Source organism: Corvus cornix, chromosome 5, assembly GCF_000738735.6.
Source record: "Corvus cornix cornix isolate S_Up_H32 chromosome 5, ASM73873v5, whole genome shotgun sequence".
NCBI lineage: Eukaryota > Metazoa > Chordata > Aves > Passeriformes > Corvidae > Corvus > Corvus cornix.
The window spans coordinates 23770406-23790377 of NC_046335.1; the positions used below are offsets into that span (position 1 = coordinate 23770406).

The 19972-nt window shown below is 37.2% G+C and overlaps 1 protein-coding gene across 3 annotated transcripts in view; it reads right to left on the reverse strand.

Moving 5' to 3' along the window:
- Window positions 1-255: 255 nt before the first annotated feature.
- The window catches only part of MIA2 (MIA SH3 domain ER export factor 2), a 36200-nt gene continuing 16483 nt past the window's right edge, over window positions 256-19972 (reverse strand). For all 3 annotated transcript variants that reach the window (XM_019281543.2, XM_039553450.1, XM_010392597.2), the window contains 16 exons: window positions 16479-16601; window positions 15786-15909; window positions 14928-14974; window positions 14652-14742; window positions 13323-13461; window positions 11615-11716; window positions 10263-10323; window positions 9908-9943; window positions 8910-8977; window positions 8255-8337; window positions 7761-7898; window positions 6086-6238; window positions 4598-4729; window positions 2041-2117; window positions 1392-1626; window positions 256-580 (listed from right to left, as the gene is read on the reverse strand). In XM_019281543.2, coding sequence (XP_019137088.1) covers window positions 429-580; window positions 1392-1626; window positions 2041-2117; window positions 4598-4729; window positions 6086-6238; window positions 7761-7898; window positions 8255-8337; window positions 8910-8977; window positions 9908-9943; window positions 10263-10323; window positions 11615-11716; window positions 13323-13461; window positions 14652-14742; window positions 14928-14974; window positions 15786-15909; window positions 16479-16601 — 1761 coding nt within the window. In that variant the 3' untranslated portion in view covers window positions 256-428. The remainder of the gene's footprint in view (window positions 581-1391; window positions 1627-2040; window positions 2118-4597; window positions 4730-6085; window positions 6239-7760; window positions 7899-8254; window positions 8338-8909; window positions 8978-9907; window positions 9944-10262; window positions 10324-11614; window positions 11717-13322; window positions 13462-14651; window positions 14743-14927; window positions 14975-15785; window positions 15910-16478; window positions 16602-19972) is intronic.

Here is a 19972-nt window from a genome sequence, read left to right on the forward strand (position 1 = left end):
CCAGGTTACCAGTGACATTGCTTTCATTTTTTGTAGCTTTTTATTAACCGTTTGATTTGTTTTCACATCCTATTCATAAAGCAGCAAGCATCACTTTTGCAAGCATCCCTGTACAGCTCAACCAGGACAAAGCAGCTGGACTTTCACAATAAGGTTCACGTGATCTAATTTTATACACCTTTGAAGATATTATTCAAGTTAGAAATACTTAATTTAAAATGACTATTGTACAGTGGAAATCACTTATTCACAATATTCATAGTTATTTAATTCTTTATTTACAAAATACTATCCTGAGAATTTTCTCTATTAAGCTTCAATTTGAGCAAAGTAGTTTGTATAGACCTAAGTAACAATGGTTACTTAACATAAGGAAAAATGCCAGTAGGAGAGCACAAAGCTGGTTCAGGACATTCCCCAAATGACTGTCAAGTCTCCTGCTGTGGTTCTGGTTGTTCTACAGCTGATGGATTTGACTGAGATGGTTCAACTCTATTTTCAGGAGGAGGTGGTGGAGGCAAAAATCCAGGTCGTTGAGGTGGATAGTGAGGATAAGGTCTCATTGGAAATGGGTTTCTTACTGTGAGAGAATCAGAGTAGTCCAGTTAATATCAATCACAACAGGAAACATATACACCTGCTTCTCTTGCTGTCTTACTGCTCAGCTAGGCCTATCTAACTAGGAGTCACATGTCAGGATCCAAAGAGACAGAGATGCCAGGAAGGATGAGGGCAAAACCATCACTTTTCTCAGTAGTTACCCACAACAGCCTCAAAGCAGCAGCAAGCCACTGCCAGCTCCTGGGCTGCCGCTGCCAACATCCCCTTCAGTCTGCCACAGCAGCCCTTACCTGCCACACCTTACAGATATTTTGGCAGATAAATGGCTTAGTTCTTCACACATACTCGGAGAACAGCAGGAGTCAGAAAGAAGCCCTGCAGTCTGACACTGACATCTTGCTCCAGTCATGCAAACTCAAAGGGAGAACAGTTGTTTTGGGACTGTGCCTTTGCAGGGCACCACCACACCTCAGAGCCAGAGGATGAAACTTTTAAGATTTATGTAAGGTGCAACTTCACAGGAAGAAAAGGATTAAGGTAACCACCTACTTGCTTTCCTACCCCACAAAAAGAATCCTTTAAATGCTGAACAGTACATGTAGGTGTATTTTCCAGCAAAAGCTAGTGTTTGTAAAAACATCAAGACGAGCTGTTGTGAAAAAGGAAGTGTACAACACAATGAACCTTAATCAGAAAAGATGCTCCCTGCTAGCTGAATTAAGAAGTAGTGTGTGCAAATATGTGCACATCCACCCAGTGTGGTAACTCACTACCTGCACAGAGCACTCCCATGCATCAATTTGAAACAAATGCTGGCAAAAGCCACGTACTTGGCAGCGGAGGGCGCGGAGGCCCAAAGTCTCGTACTGGAAAGCATTCCCGTGGCCCGTACATGCCAGCAGGAGGAGGGGGAGGAAAAGGAGGTCCTCGTCTCATGAAAGGTACTGGTGGTGCTCTAGGATCCACAGGCATCAATGGAGGTCTGACTGGAGGGAAAGGCAGGGGTGCAAACCCTGAAATGACAGCTTCACTTTCAGGTGCCAGCGACTGATCGGGGAGCGAGTTCTGCAACACAAGGAAACCAGGGAAGTTAGTGGAGGGAAAGGGAACCTCTCCAGTCCCATCAGGCCTGCTTTCATGTAGGTGTGACACTAGCTCAGGGCTAGTTCCAGCTCTGCCTTAGCTGCAGCATAATCCCGAGCAAGGCTATCTATGTGTACTGACCATCCACTTGACCATAGCTTCATATTTTGGGATATAATTAATTTTCAACAGGGACTATATTAGTAATACATCAAAATTAATTCACAAGGCAGTAAGTGCTGTGATAAAGTATACATATAATTTTATAATTTGCACTGCAGAGTGCAATATAATGTGACCAATGGACTACAGACAAATGTTTCTGGTTTTTGCAGAAAATTAAAGCTTCTTTAAATCAAGCTGCTCTTTAGCTACTTTAGCTCTTTAGCTACTTACACTAAAGTTAGAATGATCCTTCATCCCATCTCCACTTGGTTCTGTTTGTGGACTATGTTCTGAAGATGTTTGTCCATCTGTATGTAAAAGTTAAAGAAATTATTCAGTGCTGATCTCTTTCTCTCCACCAATTTCAGTAAGTTTTTTTGACATCAGGATAGATAGGCAACAAAACCAACAGCAAGTAGCAGTTCAATTTTCCCCCTCCCTCTGACTAATAGTTTATTTCTTTGGTAAACCCCACGCTGGGAATGGCTGTGCTATCATAGACTCTTGGCACAGAGCTTGACACAAATCCAAATCAAGTATGACAAAAACCAATTCCCTCCTTGGCTGACAAATTTCAAGAAGACTTCCAGAACTACCTCAGTTTTGGACAAGCAGTCAGGAATTAATAGTAGTAATAATAATAATAATAATAATAATCCTCTCATTTGCCTTACTTTGTAAGTAAAGAGAGAAATAGAAACTTCAGTGTTTTTAAACTTTACTGGGAACAAGTATTTTCTATAACAACTGGAGAAAATTATTAAAGGAAATTGTCAGAGAGTAGAATCTGACTGGATATAAATATACTAAATATATACACTAAAACCACTTTCTTTTAACAAACAAACAAACAACCCCCCAAACCTGGGATTTGAAGTATATTGCTTTCTTACACTTCAGCTTGAATAGATATACTAAAAACCACCAGACCAAAACAAGACTTCTAACTAGTGACTGAATTTTTATGTGCATATTGTATTTCTACTTCTTGAAAGCAAACAAAGCTTTTTTCTCAATGAACAGATAGGTCTTTTCAAAACTCTAAATTACTTGTCATTTCAAGCAGGCCCTGCCTCATTGATGATATTGTTACTTAATCTAAAACAGTTCAACTCCTATGTCACACAGAGAATATTCATGCCTTGGTATTTAGGTTGCATAACACTTTCCATTTTAGGTCCTTGTGAAGTTGCTCACAAACTCTGCCAGCCTTTAACTCTTCTTTCTGACAAGAAGCTTCCTGCCCCAGGTACCTCCTCAAGTGAAAAGTTTTTATAATTTGCCACCCCAGCTTAGGAAAATCCGTATTATTTTGTTCACTTTAAATAACATTTTGATCATCTTCATAAGAAGTGTAACTTGTTCACTCTTAATGAGTGGGAGCCTTGATTTCAGTACTGTGAGATACTCTGATGTTCTTAAATCAGATATGCTGGATGGACTGGTTTTTGTGTGGTTGGTTTTTTAATTGAAGGGTTTTTTTTACAAATACTCACCCAAGTTTAGTGAAATTATGTGCCTGTAAAGAGCAACATTCACACGTGCTTAATGACCTGTTAAACACTGGCAACAGGGTTATCCAAAACCCTGGTGCCATTACTGCGGTTTAGAATCGCCCAAGAACTGAATACAACATTTAAAAAAATGAATTAATTGTTGCTTGGCAGTGCCTGAAGAAAGGGGTAAAAAGGGACGCAGTAAGCAAGGGCAAAGACCAGTGCACCTCTCCTGTCCTTCAGTCAGCAGCCAGATTCTAGAAGAAAGGCCTCTGTGGAACATGAAGTATTAGAAAGCAGAAGTGAAACAGACAGAAGGCTTGGGAAAAAGGGAAGGTCAGTAGCTGCACAGGGAAGAACTATCTTCCAGTAAAGAACGATTCACTTTGAAACCTGAACCTTCAACCTGAAACTAGATTCAGCATTCCCTGTTCTCACAACTGTGACACCAAGCAGCAAAGGTGCCAGAAATGGTGCAAGGGAGATGGTAACTTCCTACTGTCAGTAACTGAGTCCTGGGTGGTGAAGTTTCTATTGGGAATTTAATGGCTTCACCTCGCTGATGAATCAGACACATGTGACTTACCAGGGCATTACATAAAGACAAAAAATGCTTAATAAGTAATAAGCTTTTAAGCTGTCAGTGATAAGGTCTCAGTGACCAAAACTTTGCCTATGAGCTTCTGGCAGTTTCCAGGTGTCACAAACTAAAATATATGTAATTGGCCTATTCAAAACTAGTGGGTCAGTGAAAGGTGTGATTAAATTGGAGGCAACTGCACTGTGAACTACAAAAAGCTGCCAGTATAGTCAACAGTTTGAAGGAAGAGGTCTCAGGACCTTCCACCTCCATGCACCAAGCCAGTGGACACTTGAACAGTTGGCTGTTTCTGTTTCACTCTTTGTGAGTCTAACCCTTTCTAACTTTACCGAGTGTGGCATGGAAATTCAAGTATGGGTTTGTGATGTTTTAATGCTGTGATGAGCCTCATGGGAGGGACCAAACAGACTCTAAACCAATTATGAGTGGTCAACACACAGAACAGTGAGGGCAGACCAAAAAAATACCTCATGACTGCCATTCATGGAATCCCACCCACCTGTCAGCAGGGAGGGCTGTTGCTCCAATAGGGAATGGCTGCAGCAAGGCCAGCAGGTGTTAAAATGTTTTCTACACAATGGAACCTCAGATCTGTGGTAGCTATAAACCTGTCCTCTTGCCACAGCTTACTGTGCACAGTCAGTTTACACTGAGATTTTCCATTTTAGAGTATCATGGAAGCAGATCCCACCTGTTTTATCAAAAGACTGCACATTGTAAGTTCGTAGTTCTGCTGGTCCAGAAAGTCTTCCAGTATTTGGAGGATTAGGGAAAAATCTCTCTTGTCTTCGAGCAGGAAGAACTGGATCAGCATAAGGCTCACCTAACATTGAAGAAATCACAAAACAGGTCTGTGAAGGTTTATTCCTCGCATTCCACATAATTTTAGACCAGAAAGATTCTCTGGGTATCTTATGCTCTTGTAAATATACAAAGTATCTATTAATCAGGGTGAGCAAACAAACCTTAAATAACCCAAACAGAAGAATCCCACCAAGTATATCCAGTATCTTATGTTTCTAAAGAGCTGCAAAAGAGAAAGTTCACTGGTTTTTGGTTTAACATACAGCAGAATTTTGAAAGCTAAGATTGCCTAAGTTATAAACAGTGTTCCCTTGAAACAAAGGTCCAGCAAAGAAGATTGAAGACAAAATAAGGTACTGTATGTTTTAAGCCATTCTTAGGTAAGAATGCTGTTTTCCATTACTGCTGCAATATGTTCCCACCAACTTGCTGGCATCAGATCTAGCAATCCATCATGCAGCTACAAGACAAACTGTATCTGTGAGATCCAAGTGCAAAGGTGGGCTAAGAACACCAAGGAAAGGCCAAGAAAACAAGACTACCCCTCTGCAGTATCCTGTCATCAGACCAGACCTGCCAAATGAGAAACTACATCCTGAGAGGACCGTGAGTTCTACCACCAGGCTTTCACACAGATCTGGTATTGCTTGCTGCAGTAATAACTGAGGTACTGCAAGGTACCTTCATCTGTGTACATTACCAGAATTTTTATTTTCTCTAAACTTTTAACATTTTTTCTTTTTCATTACAGGTATCCAGGAAGGTTGTCCATCCCCCCAAGTTTTTACTTCAGAAATATCAGCAGAATCCTCTTTAACTCATCTCTGCCTTCCCTGAATGGTAATGTGCAATACAGATGTTTAGCTAAAGAAGTGAGAGTGAAGACTGATTTTGCTGCTGTTAATCATTGAAGAGACAGTATCAACAGGAAAACATGTGCCAGACAGGATGAATGTACCATGGTACTCCTGTACTATTAATATAAATGGGGTCTTTTTGTAAAACAGTATTTTTCAACATTACCTAGTTTTTATTTAAATAAATTAAAACTTTTTACTTCTCAGATCTTTTATTAACTATCCAGCCCAGACAGGCCTTTTGATACACTACACAGACTCCCAGTAAAATGATGAACCCAAACAGTTTATTTTCCCCTGGTAATACCAACGTGTATTTAAAAGATAGCAGAGAAGTGCAAGTGAACCACACTGTTAAAGAAGAGGAAAAAACCTGCTGTTAGAAAAACCCAGTTTGGTTGCATGTGCAGGTCCAAGAAAACACCTAATATTTTTAAACCCAAAATACTTACATATGTACACTGCAAGTCAGTAGCTCCCCTTTTCCATGGATACAGTAGCTAAGCAGAGTTTTATACCTGGTGGAGGCAGAATTATCCTGCGTTCTCTTTCCCAAGGAGGAGACAGGGATCCAGTATCTGATGGTGGTCTGTGGGGATCAGTCAATCTATCAGAATTCAGCTCTCCTCTTTCACTACCAGCTTCGTACACGGCAGTTGGTCCTCTGGATCCTAATCGAAGAAATCAGGTAGTTATTCACCCTTGTATTTTAAATCCTCTGCTATGGCTTTCCTCATTAAGTCTGGAAATAGTGAAACAAATCATGGAGTGCCAACACTGTCAGGACACAAGAGGCGCGCGGCTCCACAAGGCTCTCCAGCTGTGTGCTGATGACCAGTTATGTCCACGAGAGGTGTTTAAAGGTGTGCAATGAAAAGCTCTTAGTTCAACAACAGCACAACAGAGAGGACCTGCAATGCTTTCTAAAAATCTCGTAGTTTCGCAAGTTTCAGTTAATTTGAATCAGAAACTAGTACCTCCATGACAAATAATCTTCTCAGGGATAAAATCCTGCTGCTAATCAAACTGAAAATTACCATGCTGAGAGTTAATACCGGTATCATAAAACACCCATCTGGATTCAGCACTCTTCTGGTTCTTTCTAATTCTTTATTCAAGAAGAAGAATAAAACTAAACCAAACAAAAAAGCCCCGCTAAGGCCAGGTCAACACGTAATCAAGTGCAAGAAAAACTGTAAAAATGAGTGATTTTAGATTGCAAGCTTCCTTTAAAACAGACTGGGTCTGAAAAATTACAGAAATACTGAATTCTGCTATCATACTCTAATTCTCCGTGCTAAAATTCAACTTACAACTTGAAGCCATTGTGTGTCTTGTGCACTGTGAGATAAGTACTATAATTGCGCTTATAGAAACCCTTATAGGAGAGACATTTGGACATATTTCCCACTAATTAATACAGGCTTCAATAGGTGTAATGGTAAAAATAAATTAAACAGTAGCTTCTTTGTTACCTGTAACAGATGCTGAACTTCACTCAACCATTTTTCTACACTGCTTCCACCAACATCAAAAATATGAATGGAGAGTATTTTTTTCCCTTACAACCCATTCCACCCCAGCTTACTTTCACCTACTCCTGAATCTCTGAATTGTACTCCTTACACACAAACTTCCTGGTCCCTTCTATCAGCAGGGAAGAAATACTCTCTGCTGATTCTGCTGCTTCAAATTTAGAACAAAGGGAACGGAAACAATTTACTGAACCAGTAACTTTCTAGTACCACAACCCCCAATAAAACTACCTTATATTTTTGACAACATTCTCTCACTGACTGTAGACCAATGAAATGGAAGGGGCAGTATTCTTTCTTCAGAAAACTAACTGACTCTCTTTTACTTTAAAATCATGTTTATTTCAGCAGAACCCCATCTGTCCAAGAAATAGAAGACAACTGATAAGTCTAGCTTTTCACTTTCCTTAATTTATGTTTTTAAAGTGAATCCACTGACCAACCTATCAAAAACAACTAGATTTTCAACTGTACTGTTACACATTAAACAGCTTTAGAAGGAAGCTGAAAAACAGGAAGAGTTTGTCCAATTAACTATTTATGTTGAATTGGTTGTTTTAATACTTTTTGTCACCAGCAAGAGGAAAAGGTGTGACAGGTTTGTAGGAGAGGAGAGAGAAATCCAGAATAGATAAGTTTTCAAGTTTAAGAATTGTACCTCTTCCTCCTCCTCCTCCTCCACCTGGAAGCATAGGTGAAAGCCTTAAAGGACCCTCCAATAAAGTTGGAGGGGAAAGAAAAGTTCTTGTTTCAGATGAAGGCCGGCCCATTGGTGAGGGTCCATATGGGGAATGCTCTGGAACAGTTAAAACAAAATGCTCAAGTTCACAATACTTAGTTTAGCAAACTGTATAAATAACTTCTCAGGTGAACTTAAAAACCAAACTGTGTAACTGAAATGAAAATTGTGCTCTAATTACCATGTGTAACATATTCCCAGTCTACTCTCATCAATACTACAGATGCTCTTAGTTTCAACAAAATACTTGACGTGACCTAGAGTCACTTATGACCCAATTTTTTTTTATAAATGACTGGTATTTGTACATACACATGGCCAAGATAGTTTCAAACAATGACATAGGTGTGGTCTTGGGAAACAAAACCATAAACCAAAATAATTAGGCTCTATTTTACAATTCAGTACTGTACCTCTGCCAAATGGTCTCATTGGAACATCGAGAGCATAAGGGTCTTTTTCTAAAAGTTCAAGTTTAAATTCTGCTTCAGTTAATCTGCAAAGAGACAACAAGTAAATAGTACGTGACCAAGAAATGCAAAAGCTTTACCAGACTACATTGTTTACTGCCAGGCTTTCTACCTAACTGGTTAAATGAAGCATGGTGTTTTATTTTATTCCCTAAATAAATAAGAGAGAGGATGTCACAGTACAAGTATTAGTTAACCTCACACCTGAAGTTCCTCTCAACTATGACCAACTGTTAATTCAGCATCAACTTCTGAGATAAGCTGTAAAATCATAAGGTAATCATGACATCTGGCTGATATATTCTTACTTGAAACAAACAAATAAACAAACAATACCCCCCCCCCAGCATTTGTGTTCTAGTAGTACATTCTGCTTCTTTCCTGAAGTATTTCAATACTTCACATAGTTCCTAAGTTCTTACTTTCTTGCATGTCATAATTACAGGAAAGCTCAAGAGACTCCCTTTCAGAACTCGAATTGGACACTGATCTCTCTGCCCTGTTTGGGCCACAATTCATTAACAGAAAACATCAAACTGCTTAAATCCAAAACATACCAAACTGCATTTCTTTAGGAGTAGATGAGGACTGCACTTACTTTTGTCTGTTATGTGCATTTTCTTTTTTTATATCATTGAGGTGTCTTTCAGCTGCTCGGGCTGTCAGCTTTGGGGAAGGACAAAAATCAGATGCTTAGATAATGTTATTTATTGATTAAGTGCTCCATAAATATGACAGTTCCTAGACCCAAGACATTCTGTGTGAAGTGTATGGACTGCATTTTCACAAGATATGACTCGTGTATGGAGCCTCATGTACATCAGCAAATGACATTAGCAGCTCTACAACCCAAATTTTTGAGGGATGATAAGGCTTTCCTGCAGGTTCCTAAAACTCCAGAAATTAAATTCTCTGGCTATAGCTGTTTTGAAGCACCTACAGAAGATTTAAAGTCTTAAATTCTATGTAAGAAAGTTTTATTTTAAAATCAGATACATAAAATCTCTGGAATTATGACTACAAAGCACCATAGCTTTTAGCAGGAATTTATCTCAGATATTCTGGGAAAGTGAAGAATGTATTAGTCAGGAGATATTTTAAATTTTCCTGTTTGGGAAAAAAAAGGCAAAAATGGATTTTGTAGAAACACTCTTAGGAAGTTGTCAATGGAACATACTGTTCTCACAGGACATAACATCTTCTACTTAGAGATAAAAGAAGGAACGTACACCCAAAGAAAATATCAAAATGGCATTGAAACAAGGCCAAAAGCTTCCATTAGCAAAATGTCACACATTTGTTATATAGTGTCATGTTCTTCCAGTGGATTTATTGCTGTAAAAAATGATGTAAGATTATCATTCTACTGTGTTCGTAAGTATCCAGCTTAATTTTTCCAACTATTTTATACAACAGAAGTATTTTTAACAGGCTTTTGTGTATTTCTGCAAGAAATCCATATGTTCAAAAGTGAAAGGTTAGAGATAATTTTGATAAGCTGTTTTTAGTAAAAAACAAAAAGTGATAAAGCAAGCTTTTCAAATAATGAAAAATGAAGACACACAAAACTCAGAAAATTAAGTATTTGGAACTTACCCAATTATCATGAGCTTTTTTCTCATGTGAAGTAATCTGAAAGAGAAGATTCATTATTCATCTAAAACCCCTAACTTATGATTATATGCTCTTTTTTATAAATTTAATATGTGTGGATAATTTATAATGAGACACCTAAACTGAAAATTCAACTTTTCAATAAAGTTATCTGGTGATCTCTGCTATGAAATTGTGTCAGTCAAAACCAGATGACATTAAGAAGAGGAGGGGGAGGCAAAACTAGACACCCAACAAAGCCAAGCCAAATAGAGTTCACAAGCTAACAGCAAGTGGTATTCCAGTTGCAGTAACATCCCTCCTACTGGCATAGATGTTGTCACAATGCACAAAGTACCTGATTCTCATAAGAACGAATGGTTCTCTCCAGCTCTTCTTCAAGATCCTTTGCTCGCTCCCTGTTACAAAATGAGGATTTATGATATTGCAATAAAATGTGCAGGGAAGTTTTGAATACAATAAACTCAACGGTAGCCACAAGGTGTAATTAAGATTTTCTTTATCCAAAAGACAATATTGTCACTTAGGCCCATGGGATACATAAAAATTATTCTAACAGTGGAAATTCTAGGCCTTACATTACTGCACCCAGGAATGTAAACAAGAGAGCAGAACCCAAACCCCAACAGAGCCCCAACTTTTCATGGTTGGTGATGTTTCCAATATAAAGGCTATCCTTCCTCACATGCCCTACCAGCCAGCCTCACCCAGCTCAGCACAGGAACTGATGTGGCTGGAGCACCACATTGTCACAGGCTACCAGTCAGTCCTGAGGGACAGTCACCTGCACCAAAGTTACTTCAAGACCACATGTATGATGCCACCTTTGCTGCCAGCTGCCCTGTGCACAGTCTCTCTAGGTTCTACACTCTCTCAGCAGGTGGGCCAAAGACACAGACATTGCTTAGTTATACTCAATTTGCAATTAGGATGCCTACAAAGTCCATGTTCTGAATAAATCAGGAAGGGTGAATTATGCCTTCCTTATGAATACTGAAGAATGTCCAAAAGAAAGAATTCATCTAATTAACTCCTCAGGAAGCATTGATAGCTATTCAGTTAGACCTAATACTCCCACAAACACTGAAGTAAGATGGCAAATATATGTTACATATTGAAAAATTATGCCACAGCTAGAGAAAATGCAGAAAAAACCCAGAGGTGCACAGCTGGTGAAACAAACCCAGAGCAAAGCAGTTAAAAAACAGCTACAGCAAATATTCACCCATGACAATATTTTAGTAAAGAATTTCTAAGCAACAGGACTGTTTGACAAGCTTTGAGATACAGAAATAGAATACTATAACTATACAGCATAAATGTTAGCTCTGCAGGAAAACTGAACATTCCATTTATTTCACAACATTCTCTTAACTATGTGTTTTTACCTTTGTTCAGTAAGGGGAACTAGATTAGAGACCCACTTCTACCACACCATTAAAGCTAATGTATCAGTACAATTAGCATTCTAATGGAAGAGAAGTTGCCATAATCTTCAACACTCAGATGCTTTAACGAAGTAAAACCACCCTTAGTCTGTATTATTACACACAAACTAGCATCTAACACACACGCACTACAAAGAAACTGGAAGAAAATACATTTGCTTATGCTGTGGTTTTTTTAAATCTCTATTGCTCTTTCTCCACTTTGGAACAAGTGATTACAGCAACTACAATCTGCAATTACCTGTAGCTGTTAAGTTCTTCAGCAGCATGAATAATTTTTTCATCTACTTTAGAAAGCTTTTCTTCCTTCTGTAGACGTTCCCTCTCTTCTACTGTCAACCTCCTTTAAACAAAATTCAAAAACTATGGTTAACTGTGTTTCAAGACAACAATTTTGAAAGCAGCCAGAAATCATATCAAACAAACTAAAACCCCAACTACGCTAATGGTCAATGATTTGTTCTGGTATTTTCTAAAAATAATTTTCTAGAGGAAAAAAAGATTGTTACTAGCTGTTTTTTAAAAAAAAGTCTTTCCAGGTCCCTCTTTTTATCTTTATGCCTTATTGGGCACTACAGAAGAGAAAACTCATATACTCCAGTCCATAAATTATGGACAAGGTAGTTCTGCAGAACACACGTGAATAATAGTGCTGCATACACCCCTGAATGGATAAACTGGTCATTTTCCTGGGAACAGCAGTCCTTAGCAATCAAGTTGTCTAAATCATGGATTTCGTGAACATGATTTAAATTTCTTTTCTACCCAGTCATTTCCTACTTTTTCATTTCCCCTGTTTGAACAGACCCAGTTTTCAGAAGATGCCTTAATTAATTCTAAATCTTTTTTGTGCTGCTACATCACCACACCAGCTTCTCCCCACTCCTTTTTGGCTTTTCTAAAACTCTTTGACTAGCAGCATACATTTTCTGAGTTTTAGTGAGGCATTTTTAAATATCATCCACAGTCTTCTTTCTGCCTGCTTATCGTATCTTCTTTTTAACAGGTTCCTTCCCACTCCCTCCTTGCTCTTTTTTAAAAATCAAAATGTTAATGTAGTGATTTCTAGGGTTTGTTGCATCTACAAAGAGGCTAAATATCTACACAAATATATATGTTACAGAGCAGATTACTGAAGTAATACTTTAAAAAGGTCCTGCATACTGCTCAGTACAGGATCTAGTCTTGTGCTGATTCTCTTGCTGCCTTCAAGATTATGCCCACTCTTCAAAGAAATAATTTCCGACTAGTGAAACTGTAATTTTACCATCATGCCCTAAAATGATGTGCCCTGCTGCCACACACACTTCTGAAGGTTAGTACATGCTCTGGACCAATCAACTTTAATTTCTAGTCCTAAACATATTTCTGATTTCAATCACTCGGGTCATAATCCCTACCAACACCCTGACTGTGAGGCAGATAGTACAGCCTTCATATTCTGGTTTTCTTGGTGAGGAAAGCCTGATTCACAAGGGTTTTATGTTGCTTATCAACAAGAGCTTGCCTACATTTTACGTTTAGTTTTATATATATCTCATAATTCCTCTGACATTCCTTGCTCTCTCTATTACATAAAATATATCTCACAGTTAAAGCACCTACTGATTTTCTTTCACTTTGACACGTATTACATCATAAAATAATTTAAATAAAGAAAAAATAATAAAGCTTTCCTACTTTAATTGCCTTGTTTCATAGATTAAAAATCTGTTACTTCTTTGTTTCTATACTTGATTGTGGAAAAGCCCTAAAATGAATTGTTTCATGGAAACAGCTTCTATAAACTACTGTAATTACAAATGCACATGGAAGTGTAATAAATTGTCTTCACAATTCAGAAAATTCTGGAGAGTAGTATTCACACTTTCAATAATTTTCAGTCCCCCAAATCAGAGTTACATTCAAATCAAACAGCAAGCATTGAACTTAAGAAGAGGAACCAGCACCTGTGTAGTTTCATTTCATTTTCTTGATAAAGCTCAGTCATTACTTTAAGTTTCTGCTGAAGCTTTTGAACTTCACTTTCAAAACGTTCATTTTCAGACCGCAAGGAAGCTTGTTGACTTTGAAGGTTTTCTATGCGTTCTGACAAATTTAGAAATAATTATATTGAGATAACACATTGGCAATATTTTAGTACACAAAAACTCTGTAAAAACCTAAATGTTGATTTAGTAACATAAGAAATAATGTTATTGTAATTCAACATATGACACAAAATGAGAAACCAGCAACTATACTCTCCACCTGCCCCAAAGTGCAGCCCTGCACGCGTATCAGGCCTTTGCTCCAAACCAGTGCAGTTTTGTAATTCAGAATCTAAATTTTCATTTACTGCTCTTATTATTGTAATTGTTCGACTAAAAAAGTAAAACTAGTACCATCATATGCTCTTGCAGATTTACCCACACAAGGTCTTCCCCAACAGCCTGAATGGGTAACTCAGATTCGTCAAACTACCTTCATCTTTCCAAACTGACCTCAAAGTCATGTTTCTTTTCCTGTTTACTATTCCTGTGCCTCTTTTCAAGAAATAAAACAAAGCTTCAACTAAGTTTGAATACCTTTATGGGACAGAGCTACAGTCAATTTGGAGAACACACTTGCACAAGGAATGTGTTTAAAGGACTGTAAGAAACCAAAAAAACAGTCTTACAGAGCATTTCACCACCCAAATATCAAAGCAGTATGTTCATATGTGATGCCTACTCTGCCAGCTATGATTATGAAAGCAATAGCTAATTACAGGTTTTAATTTGAATTAAAGTGGCTTTCATTTCATAAGGTTTAATTCAGTATGTCCTACACAACAATGGAAAAAAAACAGAGCAAGATGCTTTTAGGTTCAATTCTCTAAATGCAGTACTTTATATTTTAAGGATTGATCTTGTACCCATTACAAACTAACTATAATTAAGCTACCCTTTTAATAGATGGTTTTGAAATTTAGATTAAAACTCCACTGTTTCATGTCCAGAAATTATGTAAGGGAGGTATTAGCTATTTATTAACATAACTTTGCTCTTGTATTTTAAGATTCTATATCTTAATAGCTACAGAATATTCCAACAGAGTACAACCAAACTTGCAACTTCGATTATTCTACGTCTAAAATCATGTATTTAAAATAGCTAAGCAACTTGAAACATGAATTTTAAAAATCAAGTAGTTGTTAATGTAAACTTAATTCAGTTTTTACTGGAATTAATATTTGCAGCCTGTAAAACCATTTTACCAAAGCAGCATCTTATTAAAGGCAAACCAACATTAATTACCTGTAAGTTCTCCTTTAGCTTTATTTTCATCAGACAGTTTTGAATACATTTGGTCTCTTTCTGCTTCCATGGTCTTTAAACAAGCATTTAACTACAATCAAAATTGAAAAAAAAGACAGCACTTTAATATTACCAGATTAAGAAACTGTTTGCATGCAAAAATATCTGATTAAACATTAAAAGATGCTGAACTCTAATAGTGGTATTACCAGAATAATTACATGTATTCCCTCAAGTTTCCCCTCTTCCACCCACAAGTTTCTTAAAATCACATACCTTTGCAGCATAGATCAATTTCTTTACAGTTCTTTTTTGCTTATCATCTGGTTGAAGGAATAGAACAATAAGTCACGTAAAAAACACAAAAAGATTGGTGAGAGCTTACTGCTATTATTTTGTTTTTATACAAGAGCAATGCCAATATACCACAATAGGCACAGCATATTTGGAGAATAAAGGAGCAAAAAAAAGCGGGGGTGTGGGTAGAAGATATGCCTATATTGTAGTGCTTTGTTTGCCAATCAATCACAACTCAGACTGGTCACATTAAAAGTGAGATGCTGAACACACACTGCAGGATTCACGGGCATGTGCCCTATGGTATCATAAGCACCAGCATAAAAAGAAGCCGCAGCAGGAAAGCGGAGGAAGAAGGGATTTTCTGTGTTGCTGTTTAAGGGGACCCACATCTACACCCATTCGATGACAGTGCTACCACACTGCCTGCAACAAGTAACACCTCTGTAATGACAAGGAAGCAGAAATTAGGCTCTAAGGACCCTCAGTACTGGGAAGAGCTTGAAGAAGATATACAAGCAAGATTTCCACCTAGAAATGCCACAGAATCACTGCTTAATACTCACACAGGCTAATGTCATTCTGCAAGAGACTGAACACCGAGTCTTTACATTGCTCTGTAACAGCATATATGCCACACACTGCTAAACAGGAGAATAGGCTGCTATTCCAGAGATGTCCAAGTGTCAGTTAACTGTCCGACATGAATGACATCGCGTGAGATTTAGAAATCTGACTTCTTTAAAGCTAATCTTTCAACTTTTCTGGAAGTCAGTCAATTCCCTATTTCTAAAACATCTGTTAAATATTTAAATAGGGAAACGACACAAACCATACCTAAGTGCTCTCCATTCTCTGTTTCACCCTTTATATCTGTGTCCCAGTGATTGTCTTCAGTGTCACCATCTTCTCGTATTGCTGAACTCCAGTCTTTCATATTCAGTATATACTGTGTCAGCGACTACGAAAAAGCACACAAAACCCCCACAAACAATAAAACAAATACAAGCAATGAAAATGGGAGTTATCATTACAATTACTTTCCAGCATTTCTGTCCTTTATTTAGTTCCCTTAGCAGATTAAGTCAGCCCCACATACAAGATTCTAGATGTCTGATAATACTTTTTCTATCAAAGCAAGTATCTGCAGGTCAGTGGGCAAATCCTCGTGAAGAATTTTCAGATAGCTATAAGCATGCATGCTTTTAGCATGGCTTGTGTATGTAAGGTACACAACTATAAGAACATACACCCAACTTCCACACTCTAAACTGGGGGGCAGCAGGGGGGAAAGCCAGTGCTCTATCAAAATTGAAAGAATTTTTCCTTAGTTGTCTTCATCAGACTGCTCCATTGTGCTGCTAAGCAACCTTTTCTTTGCTTAGCCAGAAACATAACATTAGAGAATAGAGACAGCAAACAAAAGCCCAAAAGAGCATAAAGCATAGGAGAGGTTGTCAGGCTTTCTTGGAACTCCATGATTAGCATTAGTCTGAATAATTTGACTCAATCGCAAATGTCATAATTTACCTTGATTTGGCTCTCCTTATTTTTTAAAACTTCTTCTACATCTGCTTTAGATGATTCAAACATCTTTGTTTGTTCATTTAGTTCACTAAATCGTTCACCCCATCCTTCAGCTTCCTGTAAAAGCTAAAAAGGAAGATACCAGATTAGTGTGATTGTCTATGAAACCAAGAATCAAGGATGAATAGTACTGAGCCTGTTACATGTATTATCTATACATAAGTGGAATTTAAACCTCTCACCCATCAGTAAGAATTAACTGAGATAAGACTACAAGAAAGTTACCTCAAGAGTTGAAAATTAAGACTTCTGTGTTATAGTTCAGTTGCTTTAGCTACTATAGCTGTCCCTTGTAATTAGTTGTTAAGATATTTTTAAGCATTTATAAGAAGTGTTCAGTTAATATTCCACTCAGTTTAAAAACCTTGATGTGGCAACAGCAATGAGTATAAAATAGTGATAATTTATGTAACAGCTACATACACTGGGGAATGGATGGAAATATGCACACACACTTCTGAAACGGTGCCTGTGTCTTTTCAACTTAGAAGTGGTCAGAGAAGTAAGGGAAAAGAGGAAGCTTTTAGGCAGTTATTTATATTCATGTGACTTGCAAAACTGTGTTATTTCTCCTACCCTTCTCCATACTTCTTAAAGTAATTTTAAAATTTTATTTTAAAAAAGCTTTCTTGTTAATGAAAGTCACAGCTGTATGTAATCAACACCTACTAGTATGTATCTTTGCAATTAACTGTGCTTAACTAAAATGATAGGGAGGTTCCAAGGTTACATTTACAGATATTCCCTAGTAAAATTCCTCATTTTGCAAAAATATTTTACAGGAGTAAAGGGATTAGAACACTTCATCACCAGCTATTAAAAATAACCACTGCAACATATTAACTAATTATATTGTGAGAACAAAATTGAACAGATGTAAATGTCTGTTAAGACAAAACATGCGCTACAACAACATGGGGTAAAGTACAAACAAATCGTCTTAAGAGTCTGTCAAAAAATACTGCTTGAAGTTGCACAACAGGCAATCAATATAAGGGCACTGAATGTACAGAAAAGAATAACCAGGTTGAGCAATGAGAACACAACAGCCAGTTATACTAAAAATAAAACCAGAAAACAGTAATTAAAAAGGAGAACTGCCATGCAAATAGACAAGCAAGCCTGAACACTACTTATCAAAGATAAACTAGAAGGCATAGAACAAAAAGTATGTGACTAGAATTGGATTAACACACATTGCCCCTTGGCACTCAACTGCACTTTCCAAGCAGTAAAAGCCACGTATGAATTTGCAGCATCATACAAATAACATACTAGGGATTAGAAGACATACATAGACAACTATTTTTATCATTAATTGTCATCATCAAAGGATGACTTTTAAGACTCCTTCTTCATGAAGCCAAAGAGAAAATAAATTTATGACTTTATACACCTGTAAGAATTACAATAAAGAGAAACAGCAAGGATTTGCAATGAGCTAAAGCAATATATATTTCTAATGTTCCTGAAGAAAACAAAACAAAACAAAAAACCAACAAAGCACCGAAGTTCATTAACTGTTCCCCCTGTTCAACCTAAAAGGCCCAATCCTCTCTCTGACACATCATAAACCTGAAACAGCACATCTCTTATAAAGTTTAAGCTATGATGTGCTAGAAGATTATGACCCATATATACAAATGGGCAGAGGAAGAAAGGACTCTAGTTTCTGTGAACAAATAACACCTTTGTTACCTTTTGAGCATACGTGAAATTCCATCTTTAAAAAAAAGTAAGAAAGAAACATAAAAGAAGGATATGGATATTTTGATACAGTAAACTAAGTCTCACACTTAGAAAGTACCTCAGAAATGAGAACACAAATAAGCAAGGCAGATGCTTTCTCTTCTTTACTTATCAGGTTCCAGCAACAAATAACATTAAGTTCTTTATCTACTAAAAAGCACAGCAAACTACAAGATGCACAAATGTTCTCAAACTACTAAAAATTGCAACAAAGCTCAGTTAACAACAAAGGGTAGTAATTAATCCTAAATAATGTGGTTAAGGAACTACTTATACCCAGGTTTTACCTGGAAGAAATGCAAAAGAACTTTTTTTTTCCATCTAGGAACATGGCAATTAAACCCTGGGAATTGTTTTTACTTATTTTTTTCCATGGTTTTCCTTGACATAAAACAATTGCCTATGAAATATAGGGCAATTGCCAGCACTTAGTATTATCCTTCTCTAAGCACTACTTTTTTACTTTATCAAAAAGGAAGGGAAGTGAAGATTTTTGCCACACACACACAAATAATTGGATTATTTCTGTTTGAACCCAAGAAATGACTACGGGGGGGGAAAAAAAAAAGAAAATTCCTCTCTATTAAAACTTTATGCATTGCTTCTCAAAATTTATTACATAAGAATACTGTCACATTTGAAACAAAGCACCAAGACCAGACCCTTCCTCCTCACAAAACCAAAGAGGATGTAGACATTAGACAAAAAAACACTCTTGAAAGAAAATAATTCTTGAGCAACTTCATCTCACAATGGTAACAGTCAAATCCACTGCTTCTCCACCCACAGCTCTCAATAAAATTGTCTTCCTTTTTTCAGTAATCACAAACATGGACTCCTTTTAGAATTAGGGAAAAAGATCAAGTTCTACTAACAGAGTTGTGCAGAACTGAAATATTCCTCCTGCAGAAAATTTTTTATTTCCACTATCCCTTTTTTTTTCCTGAACCACTAAGTTTGATATACACCATGTTTTGACAGAGAGGACTAAAGCAGCTTCTTATAAGACTGCTAAAAAGTAATAGGCCTGTACTTCCACTCCTACCACTACTCTTTCCCCTCTGCAAATATCTATCAGGTTATTCCTCAGGCAACAAGGAGATCATCAGTCAGTCAGGAAAATAAGCACATATCCATTAAAACCACAACAAACCACCTCAAACCCCAAAAATATTACACAGAATATTAAACGTTCAGAGAAAATATCTATTTGTTAGAAAAAAAAATAGCTTCACTGTAAAGCTACCTACTGCACAGGACAACTATTGCATATGCTGAATATTTTAAAATAATCAGTTTTCTTTGTGATCTGGCTACAGCTCAGAGGAAAAAAGACAACTAAAACTTGGGAAGTAACAGTCGTTTCTGTTCCTCTGTTACGTACCTGACTTTCAATTAATACATCCACAGTGGTACTAGAGTATATTTTTTACCTGCCTTCTGAATACTCTGCAATTTCTCCATTTCTTTGGTTTTCTAGATCAAGTAAAAGAATTTTCTCTCTGCCTCTGTAGAGAATCCTAGCTGTGGAGTTGTTTGGATATTTCTGCTTTCCTCCAGGTCTCAGCAAAGTTCTTATTAGTCTTACATTACCACATGCCCTCCTTCCACTGAACTTTATTCATGATTCCCCACAAACTGTAACTACTGTATTTCTTTTAAAACAGGATTATCTTAGATGAAGTTAC